The 22,869-nt window shown below is 43.2% G+C and overlaps 1 protein-coding gene across 1 annotated transcript; it reads left to right on the plus strand.

Moving 5' to 3' along the window:
* The first annotated feature begins 320 nt into the window (after nucleotides 1-320).
* On the plus strand, nucleotides 321-10,440 carry LOC130534064 (exportin-5). Its single transcript, XM_057047938.1, has 33 exons — nucleotides 321-552; nucleotides 984-1,105; nucleotides 1,215-1,287; nucleotides 1,376-1,513; nucleotides 1,692-1,874; nucleotides 1,982-2,008; nucleotides 2,098-2,283; nucleotides 2,704-2,780; nucleotides 2,867-2,908; nucleotides 2,989-3,079; nucleotides 3,185-3,268; nucleotides 3,403-3,528; nucleotides 3,616-3,706; nucleotides 3,787-3,915; nucleotides 4,170-4,285; nucleotides 4,366-4,521; nucleotides 4,842-4,883; nucleotides 4,954-5,043; nucleotides 5,186-5,385; nucleotides 5,463-5,565; nucleotides 6,141-6,322; nucleotides 6,590-6,690; nucleotides 6,784-6,880; nucleotides 6,963-7,098; nucleotides 7,267-7,365; nucleotides 7,467-7,513; nucleotides 7,613-7,716; nucleotides 8,043-8,102; nucleotides 8,175-8,269; nucleotides 8,355-8,462; nucleotides 8,598-8,735; nucleotides 8,878-9,042; nucleotides 9,179-10,440. The coding sequence occupies exons 1-33, from the start codon at nucleotides 451-453 to the stop codon at nucleotides 9,323-9,325; spliced, it is 3,657 nt and encodes a 1,218-aa protein (XP_056903918.1). The 5' UTR covers nucleotides 321-450; the 3' UTR covers nucleotides 9,326-10,440.
* The last annotated feature ends 12,429 nt before the right edge of the window (nucleotides 10,441-22,869 follow it).

Genomic DNA, 22,869 nt, shown 5'->3' on the forward strand with positions numbered 1-22,869 from the left:
ATTCAAGAGTACTTTATTGATCTTTATTGATTTATTCATATTAATGGGGCCTTCCTTGGCACATTATGAACATTTCTTGAAAATTTCATTAAAATCCAGGAATCATTTTCCCCAGTTATTTTAGCTTAAAGCAAGACAAATGCTGGCTGCCACGCAATATTTGCCAGAGTAATAATAAGTAAACTGATCAAATACTCACTTGTTCCACCATACATAGATAGCTTTTTGAGTAATTTCTCTTTCCACACATAGACGATCATTTAAGAACGACTACTGCTCCCAGAATTCCGGTTCTACGGCAAGCCAGGCGTCCCAACTTCGCATCGGATAGCACATTGCGTGCACGTTAGGTCCTCCCTTTACTAGCCTTGCTCAGTGGTGTGCAGGTGCTTTGCATAAGGGAGACGCTCGTTTTCGCTGTTAACGACCCGACACGGCCTACCCTAAGCCATGTCTGGTGAGGTGGCTTCCTTGTGTGAACAGCTCATGGCAGCTGTAAATGTCACCATGGACCCAGAAACAAGCCACATTTACCGTCTGGAGGCCCTTAAGGTAGCATCGTTTTGAATGCTAACTAGCGGCTAGTTAGCATGTTATTAAAGTTTCTCTGAATGCAGTATTAAGTGTTTGCTCGGCCCTGTAAAATGTCTGCGTTTTTAATAGGGCTTGCTATAGCGGCATGTTTAAACAGTTAAATTCTACTAGTGCGTTCTCGTTTGCTGTGTGACTTTGCCGGTCCTTATAATAAATCACCCTCGGCTCCGTGTTCATTCATTAATGGACATAGCAACATCTGGTCGAATCTTGAATGAAAGACACGCATTTAACAACACCATCTTTCCAATGACATCTTTCTCGAATTTGCACAGTATGCTGGCGTTGTGCCATTTATTATTTTGATCTTACTCTTTCAGCCGTTGAAGCCTTTCAGGAAACTCGTCTGTATATCTGCTTGTAACGTACGGTTTGTTGTTTTGCCACAGTTTTGTGAAGAATTCAAAGAGAACAACTCTTTGTGTGTGCCATGCGGCTTGCAATTAGCTGACAAAGCTCAGCCAGCTGTTGTGAGACACTTCGGTTTGCAAATTCTGGAGCACGTCATCAAGTGAGTGGGGGAAACTAACACAAAATGCAATTTTTTACCCTATTTCCTTTTAACAAATCAGGCATAAATCAGAAGCTGCCTATTTAAAAGAGCTGAATTTTTCTTGTAGGTTCCGATGGAATGACATGCAGCAGCAAGAGAAGGTCCATTTAAAGGAGTGTGCCATGCAGCTTCTATCAAACGTATGCATAACTGAAATGGGCTCCTGTGAGTTTAGAAATCCAGTAGATGTTTCATATTGATGTTGTGCCTGCTTGGGTGTTTTTTCAGGGTACTCTTTCTATCCTGGAAGAGGAGAGCCACATCAAAGATGTCCTGTCGCGAATCATAGTTGAAATGATAAAAAGAGAATGGCCTCAACAGTGGCCGGATATGTTAAAAGAGATGGAGGTCCTGACTAGCCAAGGGGTGAGAAACTTATATGATGTGTTTTTCAATGTATCACTCATCATGGGATCATCAGGTTACCGTGGTGATGGTTTTATCCTGCAGTATCTACTCTGTTTACCAAGACAGCATCTCTTTTGTTTGTTTATTTTATTAGTGCTCTATAAAATGTTCATTTCCTGTAATGCACCTTCCACAGGAAACACAGACAGAACTGGTGATGCTGATCTTGTTACGGCTGGCCGAGGACGTGATCTTCTTCCAGACGTTGCCGGCGCAGCGGCGCAGAGACATCCAGCAGAAACTCACCCAGAACATGGACAGCATCTTCAGGTTCATGATGACCATTCTGCGAGCGAATGTGGAAGAGCTCCGGAAACTGGTCAGCGAGCATTCATTCTGTTTGCCAAAAATGTGCAGCTTGAATTCCCGAGAGACAAAAATCAGCCATGTAGCGTGTTTATTGATTTATTTCCTTAATTTTTCCAGAAAGTATTACCTGGTCACGAACTCCAGGTGAGAAATGATCCCTGCACATCTGGTCTGAATTCAGCCTTTCATTGTTTCATGAGTTTTAATCCTCCCTCTTGTTCTTTGGCCCACAGGTCAGAGCTTTCTGTCGAGTGGCTGTGTCTACACTGAACACACTTGCAGGGTATATAGACTGGGTGTCACTTTCCTATATTAGCTCTAAATACTCTGAGATTCTGGAGGTGTTGTGTTTGCTGCTGAATGAACCCGAGCTGCAGCTGGAGGCAGCTGAGTGTTTGGTCATCGCCGTCAGACGGAAGGTAAGACACAGTTATTCAGCGTTCTTTGTTCGGGTCTTGTTTTTTTTATTTATTTTGTTTGTTTTAACCTGTTTTTGCTCGGGTAGTTGCAGTTCTCAACCTCATCTTGATCGACAGCTAAAGAAAATGTCGACTACAGGTGGTTGAAGGAATTGCCGGTGCAACAGCGCCACCAAGTGGCTAGTTGAATCACAAAATGCAGATTTTCTATAAATTTCAACAATTCTTTTTTTCCAAAGTCCCAGGTTCATAATCTGCATTCATATGCTTAGTTGATATCATTACCTTAACTACAGGATGTGGTTTTTAGGAACATTTTCAATAATTTGTTTTTGTTTGAGACCTCTCCAAATCCTGAAATGGGATCAAGTAGTGGAGGGTGTAAGGATGTAACATTTCTGTCCATTTTTCTCCACACAGGGGAAGCTGGAAGATAGGAAACCCATTATGCTGCTTTTTGATGATGTAGCCATCGACTGCATCCTCTCTGCAGCCCAGTGAGTGCAACTGCTTCTTAATAATCTCTTTTTATAGGATTAACTCATCCGTTGCCACCTTATTGTTTGCATCTGTCTGCTTCCAGGTCAGCAGATGGTCTGGCTATATGTAAGAAGCCTGAATCTGAGTAAGTAGCGGCATCAGAAATTAAACTGCTTTTTATCTCTCAGTAATATATACTCCTTTGTGGTGTTTCCTGGGTTTTAGAGTGGTTGAGGTGGTGGAGCAGCGCTACATCTTCCTGAAGAGGCTGTGCCAGGTCCTCTGTGCTTTGGGAGGGCAGCTGTGTGCATTAGTGGCAAGTTGTTTTTCATTCTGTTCATTTAAGTTGTTGTTTTCATTTAGTGTATGTAGGTAGACTTTGCGTTTCTTTTTTTTTTAAGATGATGCGGTTTCTTCGTAGGGTTCAGATGCGAAGGTCAGCATACCAGCAAATCTCAGCAAGTACTTGGAGGCCCTTTTAGCCTTCACCACACATTCCAGTCAGGTGAGTTAATAAAGCACCCTTTTTCAGATGGTGCTATGGTGCAAGTGAAGCATGCACCCGTACACGTGTTGCAAGTAGGACCTGTCTGCAAATGTGTTCCATGTTTGAGCCTTTGTCATTTCTTTTCTTTTTAGTTTTTAAAGTCATCCACTCTGATTACCTGGGCAAATTTGTTCAGACACGAAACCCTGTCACGAGAGGAGGCTGTTGTGCAGATGGCTGTCAGATACCTCAGAGCTTGCATGACCAACTTTGTCAAAGTGAGACAGACATTTCACCCCTACCCTTACAGAGAACATGACAAACGAGCACTTAACTGGAGATTTTATTTATTTTTCCCCCCTCAGACTGGATTTCCCTCCAAAAATGACAGCCCCAGCTGTGCTTACTCACGAGTAGACTTTGACAATGACAGTGACTTTAATTCTTTCTTTAATAGTAAGTCGTGTAAATTTAAATGAGCACCGGGGTTCATTTTGAGCCTTTGACAGTTTTTGCGTTTTTGTCATGCTTGACAGCTTTTCGAGCACAGCAAGGAGACCTGGTGAGAGGTGCGTGCCGCATAGCTCCTCACGAGGCTTTCCAGATAGCAGCCGAATGGTTACATTATGAGGTCACTACTCCCATTGATACAGGGGGGAGCAAATGTAAGTATGCTAAACTGGCCCTGTAAGATAACCACAGCACCACAGAACATGCGTTTATTACTTATATTATGGATTTGGTTCTGTGCTGGGAATTTATATTAATAAACCTACCTGTCTATTACACAAAACCCACAAAAAGAAACGTTTTTATGTGCAATAAGTCATATAAATGCAGACATTGTTGGAGCAATCTTCACAGTGTAGTGTGCATGGGCATCGACTTTAACTTGCAGTATCTGTTTGCATCATTCCAGCTCAGACTGCTGAAGGCATGTGCTCCTTCCTGTCTCCGTCGGTGCTACAGTGGGAAGCAGTGACCACTTTCATGGACTGTACGGTGTGGCAGATCTTAAAAAGTGTGGAGGAGGAGGTAATTGGAGCGTGTGGAAGTAGATGGAAAATGCTTGATCGCTGTTTATAATGTCTTTATGGGGTTTTCTTTTTTTGTAGAAATTCCCCATTGATCAGAGCATGGAGCTGCTGCAAGCCATGCTGAACTATGAAACCAGCGACCCGCTCATTATGTCCTGCGTGCTCACCAACATCTCCACCCTCTTTCCATTTGCCACAAGAAGACAGCAGTTCCTTCCAAGAGTCTTTTATAAAGTGAGTCGAAACACCAATGGCAATTAAAGGAAGTAGAATGAATATTGCTCTTTGTGGTTCCAGAGATGAATAGTGTAAAGCATAATATGAAAATGATTCAGGGTGTGAGTATGAAGATTTGGGCTCTTGTGGAACATCTTTACCAAAATTACTATGCTAATGAAAAATAAATTAGACTGGCGTCAGACTGGAGGAGAATAGGGAGAGGGTGCAACCTGCTCCTTACTGTTTTCACAGGAAGGAACATAAAAAGCCTGCAAAGTCGTCAAAACTACACGAGCATTTTAGGTTTTAATAGCCAGTTTATTGTGTCGTTACAGCTCTTTAAAGCAGTCGCCTTTAAAGGTGGTCAGGAAAACAGGGTGAGTTAAATTTGTCATGTTTCAACATTAAAGATAAGGAACGTTATTCAGCGATGATCTCTGACTCCAGGTGTCTTGGTCCCGGAGTGTAAAGAACGTGAGGAAACACGCCTGTTCTTCTTTCATCAAAATCTGCCGGGATTTCCCACAATTCATCTTGGTAATTTCCCTTCTTGTCTCTTTCAGTATTAAACACCTATAGATGCCAACAGGTTACACGTGCTGTAGCTTTTGCATGTGGTCATGTACGTGTACTATGCACAGGTGAATAAACATGGATTACTGACTCTTTCTTTTTCCAGCCTTATTTTGACATGTTTTACAACCATGTGAAGAATCTGTTTGCAAGCGATGCCACGCTGTCGCAGATGGAAAAGTGCGCACTAATGGAGTCCCTGATTCTCATCAGTAACCAGTTTAAAGACTTTGCCAAACAGAAGGCTTTTCTGGATGAACTGATGTCCTCCGTGGTTGTGCAGTGGGCTTCGGATGAAATGAAGAAGTGCGTATTGTGTTCCTTTGCCCTTTCCTTCCATCCCGTTAAAACACTCAGTGTGACGTCTGACTAACTTTTTACAGCGTGCTGTGTGAACCTGCTGCCTTCCTTTCCTATGCTGGGGCTGATCAAGTGGTCACAGAAAGCGGTGAAGGTACAGACACAGCGGGCCTCAATCGAGCAAGAGTAAGTGAACTGATGAAGTTAGCTATTATTTTATCTCTGCTCTTCAGTTCTTATCACACATCTGCATGGAAATCTTGCCACTCCAGCGGAGCTTCTCCATGCTTCATTGCTTTGTGTTTTTCCATTACTTTCCTTCAAGAGGACCACTGTATCTGCATCTTGCTGACTGCAGCTAACTTGATGCAGTGTGTGGGCGAACAGACTGTTCAGTTATCGGCGCTTGTTTAGATTACGTTTGAATGTTGCCTCCTTTTGTGTTTATGCTTCACTTATCCACTTTACTGCTCCTCATATCCATATTCACCAGGACAAGTCAGTTTAAGTTGTTACTGCTTCAAAGAAATGCGATTTTGTCCTTTATAACAACTAGATTTAACAAAGTGGCTATAGTTATGGGCTAATGCTCACTTATGAGCAGTTCACTGTAAAGACAAACTGGGGCCTTTGACTGGTAAAAAGTTTCCTTTGATTGCTCTGTTCTTCATTAGAGAAACAACACAAAGAAATGTAAGATAATTGTAGACTTGCTAGCTATGTCCGTAGAATCACTAAAACCTGCTGTGATGCTTATCCAGGTGACCTTCGCCTTGTTAGCCATGTTTGCAATGGTGAAGCGGTCCCGGTGGCCGGCGGACCAGGAAGAAGCCAAAGCTGGTGGATTTGTGGTTGACTACACCCCCACTGGGGCTCCCATCCACAGAAGCCCTGGCGCTGCACTCTTCCTGTCCTTCCTGCCCAATCTGCTGGCTCTGATAAGGTATTTTGTAAATGTTTCTTGTAGTCAGGGAGACATGTGATAAACTCAACTCTATATGTGCTTCACACCAGTTTCCGCCAGTTCTTTTATATCGGTTCTCTTTGAACTGATGTTGATACCTGGTCAAAACAGCAGTGTATTGTTAATCATTTTGATTGTAACAGACGCTATATAAATAAAGATTGATTGATATTTCCTCACCGAAGCGATCGATTATCGACATACCACGTGATCTGACCTGATATGGATTTCACCTTCTCACTGCAGGACTCATAACAACCTGTTCCTGCCAGAGAACATGGCTCGTCTGAGCGAGACCTACGGCGGGACCCACGATTTGATGGATTTTGATAAGAAAACCGTTCTTGGTAAAGGAAGCTTCTTAAACACTTTTGCTTCGCTTTGAGCTTCCTGCTGTAACGTCCCGAGCGTTGAATGTATGGAACGTGTGCTTTCTTCAGTTTTCCCCCAGCAGCCGTTGGAGAACTGCGATGTTCCCGTATATAAAACCAACCTGGAAAGAATGCAGGGATTTTTCACCACTGTGTATGACTACAGGTAGAATTGATATGTTTTAGTGTTTAGGTCTTCATATTCTAATAATTACGTTTAACATGCTCCCCCTGTTTATTCTCTGTAGCTTCCAAATCCTGGGCAATGCGGGTCCGTGTCTGCAGCAGGAATTTTACACTGTTGAGGGTTTGGCTCGGGAATTAGCCAGCTCAGCCTTTGTGAACCTCGACCACGTCCCTGACCACAGACTCCGTCTGATGATTCATATCCTTTGTTTGTTCAATCATTTTAGTGTTGGGTGTGGGTTTGTTTGCCATTATTTGATCTGTGGTTTGTCTATAGACATCTTTACTGTCTGCTCATCTGAATTGAGGCCACTCTAGATGATTGACGTTGATTTAAGAGGTGTGGAATTTCTTTAACAACTGGCACGGTTGTTTCTGAAGCAGATGGTGTTATCATGTCCTCAGGAGTACTATGACAGTGTACTCTGCCCCCTGCTGGGCCCGATGTTTGCTTACATGCTGCAGGTCAGAATCTCGCTATGATGCCAATTTGCCAAGAAAAGGTGCTCAGCTCACAGTTTTTACTGTTAGCAGATTTCATGGCCCGCTTCTGTTTCATTTTGCAGAGACTGAATGTGAAGTGGCAGGTCATCAACCAGAGGACATCTGTCAAGTAAGTGCCGTTGCTGTGGCCAAAAGCCTTCTTAAACCACTCAGAGCCTCCTAGTGTAGTAATTCTGAATGGGTGGAAATACTGTGAATTTGTTTTTAGTGACGATGAGGAAGAAGTGATTTGTCAGGAAAGTGAGGTGACAAAGGAGATGCTGGATGAATATCTTGTCCGCCTGGTCACCAGAGAGCTCCTGGATTTTGTCTGTAAGTCGGCTTTAAGGATCCTGTGAAAATGCTACAGTTGCTGTTACAATTTGGGCAGCAAACTGGATGTGAAGTGAGCTGTAGGATTTATTTCACACAAATCCACGAACAGGCGTCTCAGTGACGACCGTCACATTCACAATTAGCTGCAGTGAACATTGATTTAAATCTAATTTTGTGTGTTTACATATTTTGCTTTAAAGAAAGTGTATGTTATGTTTAATATATATGTCAAAATCACATAAAAAAGCAGATGGTGAATCAGTTTATTCTGGGAAACTTCTGTTATCAGTGCACCAGTGTGACATTTTCTTCTTCTCCTCCAGCTGTGAGCTGTATTGCTCGAAAAGTGCAGGAACCTGCAGGAAATAAGGAGGAAGTAGAGGGTAAATAAATAAATTGGTGTGTGCATTTTCTTTGCTGCTGTTGTGTGTTTTTGAGCAAATTCCCTCTTACAGACGAGGACATGGTGATGGATTCAGAGCAGGTCGCACCTGCTGGCCACAGCACGGAGAACCTGACCGAGCTGGGAAAATGTCTTTTGAAGCACGAGGTCAGTATCGCAGAATAGTCAAACGGCAGCCTTAGCCACATTTAAATCAGACTTTTAATTACTGTTTCCTTTCTTCTTTACCCAGAACATCTACATGACCCTCTTGACCCTCTCCTTCACCTCACTGTCCTGGAAGGACACCACCAATTGTCACCGCACTGCATCCATGGTCTGCTGGGCACTACTGCAACAGGTAGAGGCCTCCTCATTAATTACTATACAGGAAAAAATGTTTGATTTATTAAATACCTATTGTGTGTATGACAAACAACCTTTTGATTAAACAATGTCAGATTTAGGTATGTCCTGTACATGTTCACATCTGCAGGTGGTGGGGGGTAGTCTTCTTCCTGAGGCGGTCACATGGTTCTTCACCAGTGTTCTGAGGGGTCTTCAGTTTCATGGGCAGCATGAGACCTGCAATGCCACCCTTTCTTACTTGGCAATGCTCATCTATGACAACCTGGTGAGTCTAGTGCCAATCATCACTCCACTAGACTACAGCTTAAATCTTTATACCTGCCATTATTTCTGTAGGATTACCAACTTGTCTTGGTAATTAAAAAGAGTCAGTTGGGTATTCGTACACTTGTTTCCATCTTTGATAGCGACCTCGCTTTGTGGAGCTGAGAGCAGTGATGGCTCAAATCCCAAATATCAGCGTGGAGGCTCTGGACCAGTACGACCATCGGCTTATAGACCCCAATGCTCAGAAAGTTGGAGAGAAAAGGAGGAAAGACCAGTTCAAGAAGTTAATTGCGGGAACTGTTGAGGTAACGCCACATTTTACCGCTAGAGGGTGGTAGTTCTCTGCTATATCCGATTGGAAGACAGGTCTCTGTAAGTGGAATTGTTTCCGTCTAATCCCTGGATGGTTGTGTTTCACCTCTCCTCTCTCTCTGCAAACAGAAAGCTCTGTGCCAGCAGTTCAGGAAAGAGGTGCATGTCCGGAATCTTCCGTCACTATTTAAAAAGCAGAAGATGGACAAAGACATAATGAGCAGCGAAGCGATATTCCTGACGGATCTCTTTTACCCACAAAGTAATACCCTCTAGAAACATAGTGGTTCGAATGGACTTCACACTGAAGACAAAATTATGTGTACAAACCAGGGTCTCCTTTACAATCTTTGAGCTGTACGGTGCTACCAGAACTGTTAATACTCCTGCGTCGTTTATTTTCACCACCACAGCACCACTCACATTATTGCACCTATTGTCTCCACCTGCCAGTTCTACTCGCAGAAAAGAGACACTCTTGGTTTAATTAAATGTATGTCCTTTTGTGAATTTGAAGGATCTATTTCACACACAAAAAATGTTCTGTTAATGTAAAGTATTTTACAAGGATACTATCTGGAATAAGCAGGCAAAATGTTGTTTGCACTGGTGTTTTCTTTTAATTTTTAACTGAGCCACAAAAATACACTAACATCTGAAAACTCAGTATTTTTATTGCAGGGCCATGCTGTGCTGCATGGTGCACACTAAGCGTATCGTAGCTCATTGAAATGAAGGGTTGAGGTTGAGCGTTAACTAATGTCTCAAGCACAGCAGAGCGGGCAACAGTGAGAGTGGGTGTGGAGTTTGTGGAGAGGTGGAGGCCCTCTGTACGTCTTGGTTCTGGAGGTCATTTTCAGCAGTGGCGTTGAGCGACTGGTGTTTTCATCCTGTCTCCAATGGAAAGGAAGGAAAACCTTGGTACCCTTTTTTTCTTTCAAAATTTCAGAATAATGTGCTAATGTTAGCTCAGGTGCCTCATCCCCTGTTACCACGCGGAGATATCGGCTAAATACAATGAAAAGAAAAGCAGCTATATTGTGTTGACTGATGTTTTATTTTACATAGGCTGCTGGTCTGGATTTTGACCATCTTGACTTTTATATGTTGAGTAGAGGCATCGACTAAAGTGTAACATATTCCAAGTATGTGTGATGCTTTGTTCATCTGGTTATGCTATTATTATTTTGTTTGTTTGGTTGTGCTGTATTTTTATTTCCACCTATAGAAAGAAATTGACAAACCAGCACTACATTCCTTCATTGTTAAAGGGATTGTTTTTAAAGATAATTTGTTGGACGTAAAAAACAAACAAAAAACTCTACCAAGATAATTCTGGTAATGTCACCTGCTCGGACATTAATAAACACCTTTTGGAACAAACACTAAAACTGCTTTTATCAATAATTTCATTTTCATTCTATGTTATATTAAACACCTAAGGATTGTTTGATTTATGTAAATCTCTGACTCATGTCCTGTTAAATATATCCATATGTGGCCATCGTTCCAAATTGTTAAAGACAAATTATTTGTGCAAAGAAAAGCCTTTTTTTTCCCAGTTGAGGCAGTTCTGTTATTTTTATATTTAATATTTTGCATCTGATTTGCTGATATGGTTTAGTAAAGCAAAATGCAATAAAATTTAGGAATTGCTAAAATATATACGCATGTATTTACATTATTATAGTATACATACTCCAAGGACAACTGTAATGTTTTAATAAAACCTGCGCATCAGTATTTTGCCATGTCACGAGGGAAAAAAAAGCTCGTTCCATCTCTGCCAATCATACATTTGTTGGTTTCTAAGTTTCTTTGATTGCTTTATTTAAAGCATATATCGGATGACGAGGATGGGAAACACTGTCATATGTTTTAGGGAAAGAAATGTTATCTATTACATAGAAATGACCTGGCAGAATCCGTGTAGATGTCCATTATAAATACTGCATCTCGAAGCTCATCATTTTAAACTCTTAACATTAAAATTATATAGTTTTGTACATAAAGCTATCACCTTACCGTTATGCTTCCAAGTTGGGATATGGAAAGGCAAATAAGCTTCAACTTGTTCACTCACAATAAATCAAGAAGTAATCTTCAAAATAATGTGACATTTTCACCACCAAAACTAATGCACTCAAATAGTGAACAGTGGGCCTCCAAGTCGACAGGTGGCGATGAAGATCCCTGGACGTAACGCAAACTACCCAACACTCCCATAATATCACGTAAATGAGGCAGAAACGTAGAAGAAGAAAGAACCAACCTACGTCCATAGACGTAGAAGAAGCTTTAGTCACGGGTGTGTTTGTAGTGGGTAACTTATTGAACTCGTAACCTATTGAACTTGTGAGTTAGTTTGTAATCAATAAATCATCTTGAATCTATTTAGCAAAAATTTGGGCCTCGACGTTTGTAACGCAGAGTAAATACCAGTAAGAAAACACTTACTGGTGTTTGTAACCAAGTGTCCCATCTTAAAGGCATCAATGTCACTTTTCACTTTAAATTTAAACTTTTACATACATAATGTTCATCTGTTAAATTTTAAATATAATATAATGTTCATCTGTTAAATTTTCCGTCACTACTTTGCTGTATTTTAGGCTATTACCTGCCACCTATGTCCATACTTTAATAAATTCCAAGTTTTACAAGGATGACCTATGGTTTCAAATGATACAAGACCTTATAACAGCAATAAAGCAACCACTAAAATAGCTCGCTGAATGTAAATACACATTAAACTGATATTAAGTAAAATTTACATTGTCATCCAATCTTTATTCTCTTGAAAATGATCTGGAACCCATGTCTAACATTTATCTATGGTGCAATAATTCACAGCCCTTCGGGAATTAAAGTGTTGAAGCTTTATTCAATAGTTCATTCTTTAATTGTGAAAAACTATAAAGTGTTTTTTTTTAGCTTTGCAACAGCAAAAGCTGTTTTTATTTGTGGACACTTAAACATCCCACATAAATTTCACTAAGAATATTTAAATTTCATTTAAATTAATTCATCATGCTTATCAAAGAATGGCGCATAGATTTCTTTCATGGAAATGAATTACCTACTGCAATTTGGTCTTTAAAAAAATAAAACAAGGCTTAACTAATAAATCAAGAATAAGTAGAATTCTGTAGTCTCTATAATTACATTATATTGCAGGTATTCACCTTAACACATAAGATTTCCTTCAATAAAAAATAACAAAATAAAGTAACCAAATTCAGGACTTTGACTCCATGTCTAATCCAGTGTTGAAAAACAATTTTAACCTTGATTTGGAGGGAAATGGGGGGGGGGGGGGGGGGGGGGTCAATTCACAACCAGCAGCGTACTGATCACCCATTGCTGTTCCTTGTGTGTAAGGTGTTCCAATCAGCGTGACTTTGAAAATGTAGCTAATTTCTAAATATTTGCAAAAAACCCCATTAAAAACAAGTATTTCTTCTTTTAGAATGAATGAAAAGCACATTTTTCACTCCTCAGCATGATCTAAGTAACTTACAAAAACTGCTGATGAGATAAATTCAACATGAAAATACTTAACGTATATACATAGGAGGCTTATTTCCTTCATTGGCAAGTTCCCAAAAGCATATTAGGTCTTTTCTGTGCAATGACTGTGCTCTGTTCATTAAGAATTTGATCAGCTCTTCCCCTTCTAAGCACCAGCTGTCATTAAACAGGAGTCTTGCCGTCTTGTGCTGTAAAGTGACTTTAAGAATTTATTTTTTATTGCAGAAACATATAATATGCCTGCACCAAATTCTAAAAGTAATCATTAAATGTCTTCTAAATTAAAAGTGGGCTGTGCTTTGCCATAGAAGGTGCACCTAAGTGTGTTGTGACCTCTGTTGTTATTGGTTCTTTGGACAGTGTGCCAAAAAAGCTCTTATCTGATTTTTTTTAGCATTGTTGGACTTTACCATTCCCCCTCTTTCAAACAGTCTCTCTGGTGTTAACGACACCTGAACAACTTGCGCGTTGTTTCCCCAAGTTGTGTATTTTATTTTTCGACCTAAACACGGGCTCCACCACGAGTTCCTACTCGGCTCCGTTCGGTTTTGTTCGGACGGTCGAACAGGTGCGCGTTTGAATTTTGATCCTGGCACTCGGGAAATCAGCGCGACTCCCGTCAGCACGATGAAACTCGGTAGATAGTTTAATAACACTGGTCCATTATTGAACCAAGCGGTTCTCAACGCCGACAGGTAGTGGCAGATGTCTGCCGCACTGCTTTCCGGTAAAAAGCCAAGAGTTGTTGGCTGCGGTCGAATCTAAGGAAGGGCAGATTTCCTACCGGCCATGAAGCAGCGGCCAAAACCCAGGTAAATGTTTCAGGTCAGAGGCCCTTTTTAAAACTAGAACTTTTATCTATTTATTTATTTTTACAAGTGAGCTTTTTAAAAGAAAAAAAATACGGATGGAATTCTTTTATTGTGTAATACACGCGAGTCACAGCCACATGGTTGACCCTTGAACCTCAGGCAAATACTGTAAACCAGGTTGGCACTGAAAAGTAAAGTGCAGGCTGAATGTGTGCTTCTTTCCCCCACCCTCACCCTCTTTTTTGTAGGTGTGGTACTTGGGGAACAAGCCCCAATTTTCCATCTATTGCAGGAACATAATCGTTACAGTAATCGCACCGGGCGATGTGCGTGTACGTGGTAGAAAACAAATGTCACACGCAGCCTGCACAATCATATTATGATCGTTATAGCGACGCTGCCAAGTAGACCATTATTACCAAGCAGTGTGTGAATCTTAATTTTCAAAAGTGCTTATTAATATTGTCCACACCCTTTGTTTACTATCTGAGGATTTCATTGGCTCCCAGTTCTGCTACTTGTTCTGACACGGAGTTGAATAAGTTCAGTGACCTGCACTCACTCTGCATTGTAGGGTGAAAAATGGCATAATTATTGGAGTGGGTGACCGGGGCAGCTTTACTGTGCTTCATCTCTCAGTGTGTGTCCTGGCAGCTGTAAGGCTCTGGTTGCGTGTCAAGCTCACTCAGACACATGGCTGCTAAACGGAGGCGAGGTTACACCTCTCCACGCTACAGTCTGCAGTCGGGCTCTGTATGGAGGATTACAGGAATTTTCAGATTACAGCTCAGCAAGACTGAACTGTCTGCTGTTCTGACCCCCTTTTTTTGCAGGGAAACAGATCCTTGATAATATGCATAAATATATAATATAGAATTATGCTTTAGTGTTCTTAGGGGCATGCTTGGTTTTCTTCTCTGGCAAGTGACAAATACATTTTTGACGACTTTTTTTCATAGTTTATAGTCAATAATAAAGGACGGGTTACTCAGGAGCATTGGGGCATAAAAGGGGGCTGCATCTGCTCGGGTCTGATTACAGTAAACAACAGCATGGCTAAGCAGTTCTCGGGCATACACACACCCTGTCAGCCAGTAATGGCTCTAATAAGGATGTCTTAATCAAACTGGGCAAAACATAAAGAATTGGCTGGCACAGTGGATTAAGGAGGAGGGGTTAGGAATGTGCGGGAAGGGGGCATACTCCTTAGAGTAGGATGACGAACGCTAAAGCTCTGGTGCCAGGAGTATGCCCCGTCCATCTGCCGGTCCACTCACCCGTGCACCCTGTGACACACTAACAGGTGCGTGCACGCAGATACACGTGTGCTTTCCATACACACACGCTCAAATTCTACTCCCCACACTTCTGGCCCTACCCCTGTCCTCACTTAGCCCGGGCAGCAGATGGTGAGGGGTAAGGCTTGTAGTCCCCCCAACACCACCACCGCCTCCCCTCTCCAAGCCACCAGCCCATCACCCCTTATTTTTTTTACCCTCATGAACACTACCCCACCCCTCTTTGTGTTGTTGAAGAGACTGAGTGTTGAAAGGCGAGCCCTAGCTTGCTCCCCCCCCCAAAATCCTTGGCTGCCTGCCATTGGCGGGACTCAGTCAGGTGTCCTAAAGCTTCAGTTGGGGAGGAAACGCTGGTTAATCTGCCCATCGCGTGCCACCGGCCACGGCCTGGCCTCTTTGTGTCTGGCACCCCTCTGATCAGTCCCTCCACCCCTTCATCTGTCTTTCCCCCCTCTCTTCTAACCCAATTTCTCTACCCCAAGACAGTACCATCTTAAAAAAAAACCATCCCTTCTTTCTCACAGGACATATCCAGCACTTTCCAGAAATTTGTATTGAACCTAATGATCGCTGGATAACATTTTATCAAAATTACTACTATTTAAGTCCTTGTACAATTTCTGCTGACTCATCAAATAGGTTCAGGTTTAGAAAAGAATTGTCCAACAGCTTTTTTTTTTTGTTAACTAACTTGCTTTAAAATCTGGTTTTACAGTGTGTTGATGTATTTTGCGCTTGTATTGCATTTATCGGTTGTCACTATATTCTAATTACACTTGTCGTCGTCTCCTCATTGTGAATCCCTGGAAGATGCTCAGCACAGATAAGTATAAATGACGCTTCTAGTAAGAGGTTGATATGGTTTGGTTGCATAACCAGGAAGGGTCATTACCATTTACCCCTCGCTGACACTCTTGACCTGATTGACCTAGGGATTGGTCACCGCTTCAGAGCACAGCCAGGAGGATAAGGTCAGGGTTCAATGTATCCTCAGCTGTGCTGTCATGGAAACCACAGCGTTCATCCCTCTAATGGTCACTTTCAATCCAAGGACAGTGGTTTCTCTAAAACCACTTTGCTCTTGTTTATGTTGCTTTACAGTAGTCCTTTAAAGCTCTCAGTCAAAGGTACTTGTGAAGCTAACACTGACTCTTTAATGTACAAATAGACATTAGAATAAAAACATTTGACTCTTTCTGCCATGTGCACTTTGTGCATGGTGGCATTGATTTCCCCTCTGCGCTGTTGTGACAAAAGCTGGAGAAGCCACCATTGCGGTCCAGCGAAACACACCCGTGGTTTGTTTTCCCACTTCCTGTCTGTGACCATTGTGAAGGGCTTCCCTGCCATCATTGCTGCAGCAGGGTGAAATCAATACTTCCAATGTAATGCGTGGCCAGTGGAATAAGGGAATGATTTATGTAGGGATGGCTACTCCCCAAATCAGATGGGTTCTGTGTTTGCTGGCCGGATGAGTGAACAGACGAAGGGGCAGAGGCACAACAGCGCAGAGTAACAGGAGTGGAGAAAAGTGAGCTTTGCTGCTATATATCTGCGACCACTCCTCCCTGCTGCCACACTCTGTTGTTTTCATGTCCCTAACACACCAGGTTATTGGACAGGCTCTTGATCTGATCGCTGTTGTCTTATTAAACTAAAGCCCAACAGGGCTACGTGCACATCCCTGGAGTTCTGCAGGTTGTGGACCTCCAGCCAGAAACAGCATATGTCCCTCTGCACTCCAGATTAATGGGAGCACGTTAATATTAGCGTACAGTCGGAGAGGAAGGGATTGGGGCACAGGGTAGGGAGGGGAGGCAGCAGAAATGTAGAGGGACATACGAGAGCTTTCCAGGCTGAGTGAAAATCGGGTGGGGGGGGACACGAGGCAGAGGGAGAGAGCAAGTCTGTGAGGGATGGAGGTTTTTGAGCAAGTTGTGGAAGGATGGCAGCGCGGAGGCGGGGAAGAGAAAGAGAAACGAGGACATAACAGCCATAGGAAAAAAAAAATGTGTGTGTGAGTGTTTGCTTTATTGCGGTGGCCCCACCTACCCCTCCATCCCGTTAAGGAGGCTCAGTGCACAGGAGGAGGGGTGGCATCCCCTCCCTCAGCCGCGCACACATACACACATGCCGTCTCTCCCTCTCGCTGCCTCATACACGCGCTCAGCTCAGCGAGGAAGCAGTCGCTGAAGAGCTCTGGATAGACCTCGCAAGCTTCTGCAGGTGTCCCACCCTCCCATCACGCGCAGGCTTCAGAAGGTACCGTTTCTTTTTTGATTTCCACTCTCTCCCTCCTGTCACAGTTGGGGATTCTTGCGTGTTTGTTTGTCCGACTCCTCTTTGGACAGTTTCCCCCCCCTCCCCGGGTAATGTGTGTTATTAACGTGCGTGTGAGATGCTGCATGTGCGTTTGTGTGAGACTCAATGTGTGTTTGCACAGATGTTTACACAGCATATCTGAGAGCAGATTCAGCTCCAAGAACTTCAGCTAATATCTAATAATGCCTCATTCAAAACTAATTCCACAGCTTTGGGTGCTTGTTGCATTATTCACTCCTGCACTTTATTTGTGCTTAACTCTGAAGGGTGGAGAGAGACAAAGCACATTATGTATGCCCCAAGTACACACTCATCACGCATATTCATGATGTTTACAGTCAATTTCTATCAAAATGCAGTGAATCGCGGTACCTTTTTAATAAAAGCAAGAGCACTGGGGCTTTTCCAGGCCGATGATCTGTGTAAGGAGTTGGAAAATCAGCAGTGAGTTTAGCAATGACTTTTTGTGGGGCTGCCCATAGTTCCACCTGGGCCTTGTGTAAGAGTAATATCGTTTTAGAGAAGAATCTGAACTAGGACATGCCGGATGCATTTCACCAAGATTAAAAAGTGGATTTGCAGGCATTTGTCAAAACATGTATATAAGATGAGCTCTTGAAGTATAATATGTTTTTATTTAGGAAAAATGACTGATCGGAGTATGAATAATCAGAATTTTATGCGCACATGTGTGTGTGTGTGTGTGTGTGTGAGAGTGTGTGTGAGAGGGTGAGTGAGTGTGGGTGTGAGAGGGTGAGTGAGTGTGTGTGTGAGGGTGAGTGAGTGAGTGAGTGAGTGCATATCTTGCAACGTGCTGTATTGGCAAACACCCAGCACACGCCTCTTCTCCTCATACTGTAAAGAGGATTCTGAGCAAAGCAGAATATTCGAATCCTAAAAGATGGATTCAGATATTTATGCTGTGGTGAGTTTTCTGACTACACACAAAGGTAACATCACTTTCTTTATGTTTTAATTCCAATTTGCTCTTTTGTAGGAATTCACAAGAATGACTAAGCTGGTTTTGTTTCCTGCTTGGATGTTTTTCCTCAATATCTCTTTTCTCTCTTTTGTGGGCCAACAATGTTCGTATGCAGCAATTCAACTTTTACTGTTTGAGGTTGTTTTTTAGATTTGTTCAAGTATCAAATCGGCTCCACTTGTTCAAATATACATGACAAACAACCTCCCGACCCCGTGTGTAAATCCGTCCCTTCCCCATCTCCCCTTCATCCCTTCTCCTGCTCATCCTTCACGTTAAAGCAGTGAACTCTTCCACCGTTTTTTCGCCTTGTATCGACCTGTTAATAGTATTATCCGCCGAGCGTGTGGCAGGGCCAGGGTCACATCCCCACAGGGTTTGGATGGTCAGCCCTCTGGCCGCAGTTTGGTCAGCGAGCGGCCAATCGCGCCCAAGCTGGGGTCATCCTTCAATTTAGCTCGTTGCGCAGCAGAGGTCACGTGAGTCAAAGGGTAATAAGTTTAACCCCTCGAGGGGTTACAAGTCAGATGTCACAGGGTAGGCTACAGGGAGAAGGTTTGCATCATCAATCAGTGGCACTCCTGTTTATATCCGTGCATATTGATGACCCGCGCTCGTTTCTGCAAATCTAATTTGCATCGGTATCTAAGCACAAAGGCATTAATGCGTTTGACCAAATATACAGTCGGCACACTTAAAAATAGCGGGTGGTGTCTGTGGCCTCGTACGTGTGCAAAAAAATCCTGTTTCAACCGGTATTTGCTTACGAAGGCCTGCAATGGACATATACTGTATTTTTACTTGCTTTTGAATGCCGAACATGTGTGTCTTTAGCCTTTCTCAAGCACCCTCTCATGAAAAATCCATGAAAATATCTCTGTGGAAGCACGTCCTCTGATCTGGAATCCTCTTGAATTAGAGTTTTTCTTTTATTAATTTCTACAACACGTAATCTGGTCGTAAAATGAAATCCCTGTTTTGAACGGGGCACCTTTTCCTTCCAAGTGGATTTAGTCTGAGCTGTGTGATCTGTTACGGGGTGAGAAAGGCTTCATGTAAATAATCATTGACTTGCTTGCAGGGGGGTGTGGCCTTTGAGCACATTTGCAGTATTCCCTGCTCATTTCAACCGTTTTAGCCTCATTGGAGTGATGTTTTTTTTCGAGCCCGAGTCTCATCAGGCCAGTACAGTAGTGGTGAAATTGGACTGCGGATGAGCACGTGTAAATCTGAAATGGTGCTGTGTTGATGTTTCAGCAGCTCCCAGAGGTCCGCTCTCCCTGGCTGATGTTAGCGATGTGTCAGCATTATGCTAGGCCTGCCTGCTTGACTGCTGGTGCTGTGGTGGCGACCGGCCCGGGCCTGGCCCACAGCCAGCCCAGACACGTCTTGGCACCAGGCGACAGAGACGTGACGGGATCAAGGATTGTTGTTGGGGTTGGGGGGGGGGGGGGGGGGGGGGGTCAGATTTGCTAATCCATATTAACAGACGAGAATGATTTGCATCATCAGTTCACGTCTGAAATATTCATTTCCCCTGTTTGTTGTGTTTCTCCTTTCCTTTCAGCCGTGATCGTGCAGGAACGAGGGGTGAATCGGGACCATGACAAAGATCCCAGGTAAGAATCATGCAAATTCATGGAGGACCCACTGACACGATACATATACTGTATGTTCTAAGATGAACGCATGTTCGACAGAGCCCACTAAAGGATGTGAGTGCCATTAAGAGTGTGAATAAGAGAGATGTACATGTTGCTCGGTCAGCTATTGCACAGACGGAGACCATCAATCACGATTGCGCCGTGAGCCGCACCGCTCAGTTCCTTGTCTCTCCACCGCTTCTCTGGGCTTGAATTACACAGCACCTTATGGAGGCACTGGACGTCCTCTCAGGCCGGCAGAATAAGTTAGCCGACAGAGTTGTACGGTGACGGGGCTTTAAACTGACGAGGGGGCAATTTTTGTGGTCTGATCTGTAGATCTGCCACATAGAAACAACGGTCCACCCTCATATTGTGTTTGAGTCGTTAGTGGCAGTAAAATATGTGAAATCTATAAGGTTTCAGGCTGCTGCTCTGAAACCGAATCGGCCGATGCAGAATCGGTACATACTGTACCATTACCCTCATTTAGTGCACATTTTCCTCAGACCCATCATCCACTTGACATCTTGGTTTTAAGTCCATGTGACAGTCTTATCACTGAGCTGTTTGTTTAGTGTATTTAAGTTTTATATCCTCTTGAAAAAAGCAGAAAACTGGACTGTCGCTTTGTAGTAGAGGGCAAAAAACATCTGTATTTGATAGATGAGTGTCAAGACCTTGGGGGTTTCGGATAAGGGCGTAGGGTTTAGTACGTGGACTCTGTATGTGTGCGTGTGTGTGTGTGTGTGTGTGTGTGTGTGTGTGTGGTTTTTGGAGAGAGCGTGTGATAAGCTGCAGGTGGACTGGATATTGTCGCGATAAGCGCAGTCGATTGATCATGTGGTCAAGGTCTCGTTTTTGAGACAAAGTTTGATCAGCTGACAAGTTCACTACATATTTATCTCCCGAAAGCAGCAAACGAATGCAGAAACAGCGCACGCACACACACACACACACACGCGCGCCGCATGTACACACAGAACGAGGGAGAGAAAATCCCGACCCTCCTAAAACCCCGGCTTTCAAAATTTTGTGTGAAGTGAGCAACACTGTTTTATTCATATCCGCCCACTTAAACCAAACAAAGAATAATAAAGCAGAAATAAGTTGAAAGTTTATCAGACCTCGGTCAGTCAGCCAACTTCTCTTTATGGCTGTGAATCCTGAAATGAAATCTGCCCTCCGATTAGCTCTTACTGATGTGAATCCAGGGCTGTAAATTAAAAGGTCACATCTTAATACCACGTTGTGACACCACCAATAAAACAGACAATAACTGTCCTCTGAAAACAGGCTCACATTAGAAATCCTGTCAGCAGTTTTCTCCTCTAGATGTTTTAAATGTAAACGTCAGCCTAACCAGACAAAACCCAATTGATTACTATATCCAAGCTTGGTTTACATATATTTGCACTTCACATTCCTCCTGCTGAGCTGATTCCATAGCTTAGTTGTCCAGTTGTTATTTTAGGAGAGGCGTCCATTTTGGCGATAGTCTCGTTTACCACCGTTTACCTTCGTGAACATCGTAGAAACGACTCGGTAGGTCGCACAAAACTTTGGGAATCGTGTTTTTCGGTGGGGACACCAGATGGTACGACGGCCAGGCCCCCTCGTTTGGCCTCGCTGCCATTTCATCAAGGTGATGAACGGGCAGCGTGGAATGACTAGAAGGCTGTAATATAATGTGCTGTGGGAAAAGGCCAGTCCAACAGGCTGAAATCGACTCCCAACTCGTTTACATGAGACATAAATTCACATTTTAAATGGCACAAAACGCATCTCATGTTTGATACACTGGGGCACGTAAAAATTGTGATTGTCCTCAGCCTCATGGGTGTGCGCCCGTGTGTGTGTGTGTGTGTGTGCATGCGACATAAGAGTGAAAAGATGTTTGGAAGAATTATGTGTCCAATAACTGAGAAGGGATGTAAATATGAAGCGGAGAGTCGGTGGACTGATGCGCCATTGGCCCATTTTATCTGCAGCACAGGCAGTAATACAGCAGCGTGTCACTGCCGAGAAACAAATACATATAATTTTCAATGTCTAATTAACAATCTACTCTTCGGAACGTCGGAGTTAAAGTGCGAATCTGAGGTTGGGTCTCAGCAGCGGCGAATCATAATCCGAAACTAATCGTCACTTTCAAAGAAGTGATTTTAAAAGAGAAGCAGCGAATCCTCTTTTTTTGCTGCGTTACTATGAATAATCCTCAGAAAAAAATGGGTTTTGTTTTGCTTTTTTTACAACCCTGGGAAGGCGAAACACTGGCAAGTTTTAATTTAAATCTTGCATTTTTTTTTTCTTGGAAGAAAACACCCCCAGGTCCTGCAGATTCCTTTTCACTGTGCTAACACCCTGACCCCCCCTCTCAAATTCCTCTGTCCCTACTTTCTTCATGCACTCTCTTCACTTCCACCCCTGTCGCAGGGCTCCTCTAACGGAAAAGGGAGGGACCCATGCACATGTCAGCTCGGTTCATCAAGATCCCAATTGTTTTTCGCCAGCCTGTTTCACAGCGTGGCCTCATATACTCAGATTCAACCCCGAATTATTTCACCCACACACTACGGCACACATGTGACCTCATGCGGCTACTCCTACAGCCTACGTTGTGCCTGTGCATTGCTCTGTATGCTGTGGACTGCCACATACTGTACTACACCATCTGAATCTCACCACGTCATTCAGTTCAAACTCGGACCATCAACAAACGCTACAATATGACTCCCCAGGAGGCCCGTTACAGACCTGTTTTATAATTTGGCCTGCTCTGTCCATTGTATCGGCTTCCTTTGATAAATTTACCTCCAACCGATACAATGCGTCGGTCTTTTTGTTAGCTGAAGACAATTGCCCGCACTCTGAAGGTCCAGGGCCTTAATGAAGTGCTAAAGGACGCTCATTGACAGCAGACACATAGGTTGTTGTCTGCTCTTAACTTCAGATGACAGCTAACGGAGCACACGGCACAGTGAAAGGACAAGAGACTAAAGTTCACGTGGCCATAACGTTACGTTATTGTTCCGTGCAGTGTGCGGAACTCAGCAAAGCGTAAAATGAATCTGTTCAAAACCAAATTTCACCCGAGCACGGACCAGTCGCAGCGAGAGGCTAACTGAAGAAAACTGATTTGTATTTTCGGAGGGGCTGTCACTGGCTTGGCACATAATTTACTGCCGGGTCTGGACCCTGGCAGCTCCCCCCTTCGTCTCACATTGAAAAC

The sequence above is a fragment of the Takifugu flavidus genome, chromosome 11 (genome assembly GCF_003711565.1).
Source record: "Takifugu flavidus isolate HTHZ2018 chromosome 11, ASM371156v2, whole genome shotgun sequence".
NCBI lineage: Eukaryota > Metazoa > Chordata > Actinopteri > Tetraodontiformes > Tetraodontidae > Takifugu > Takifugu flavidus.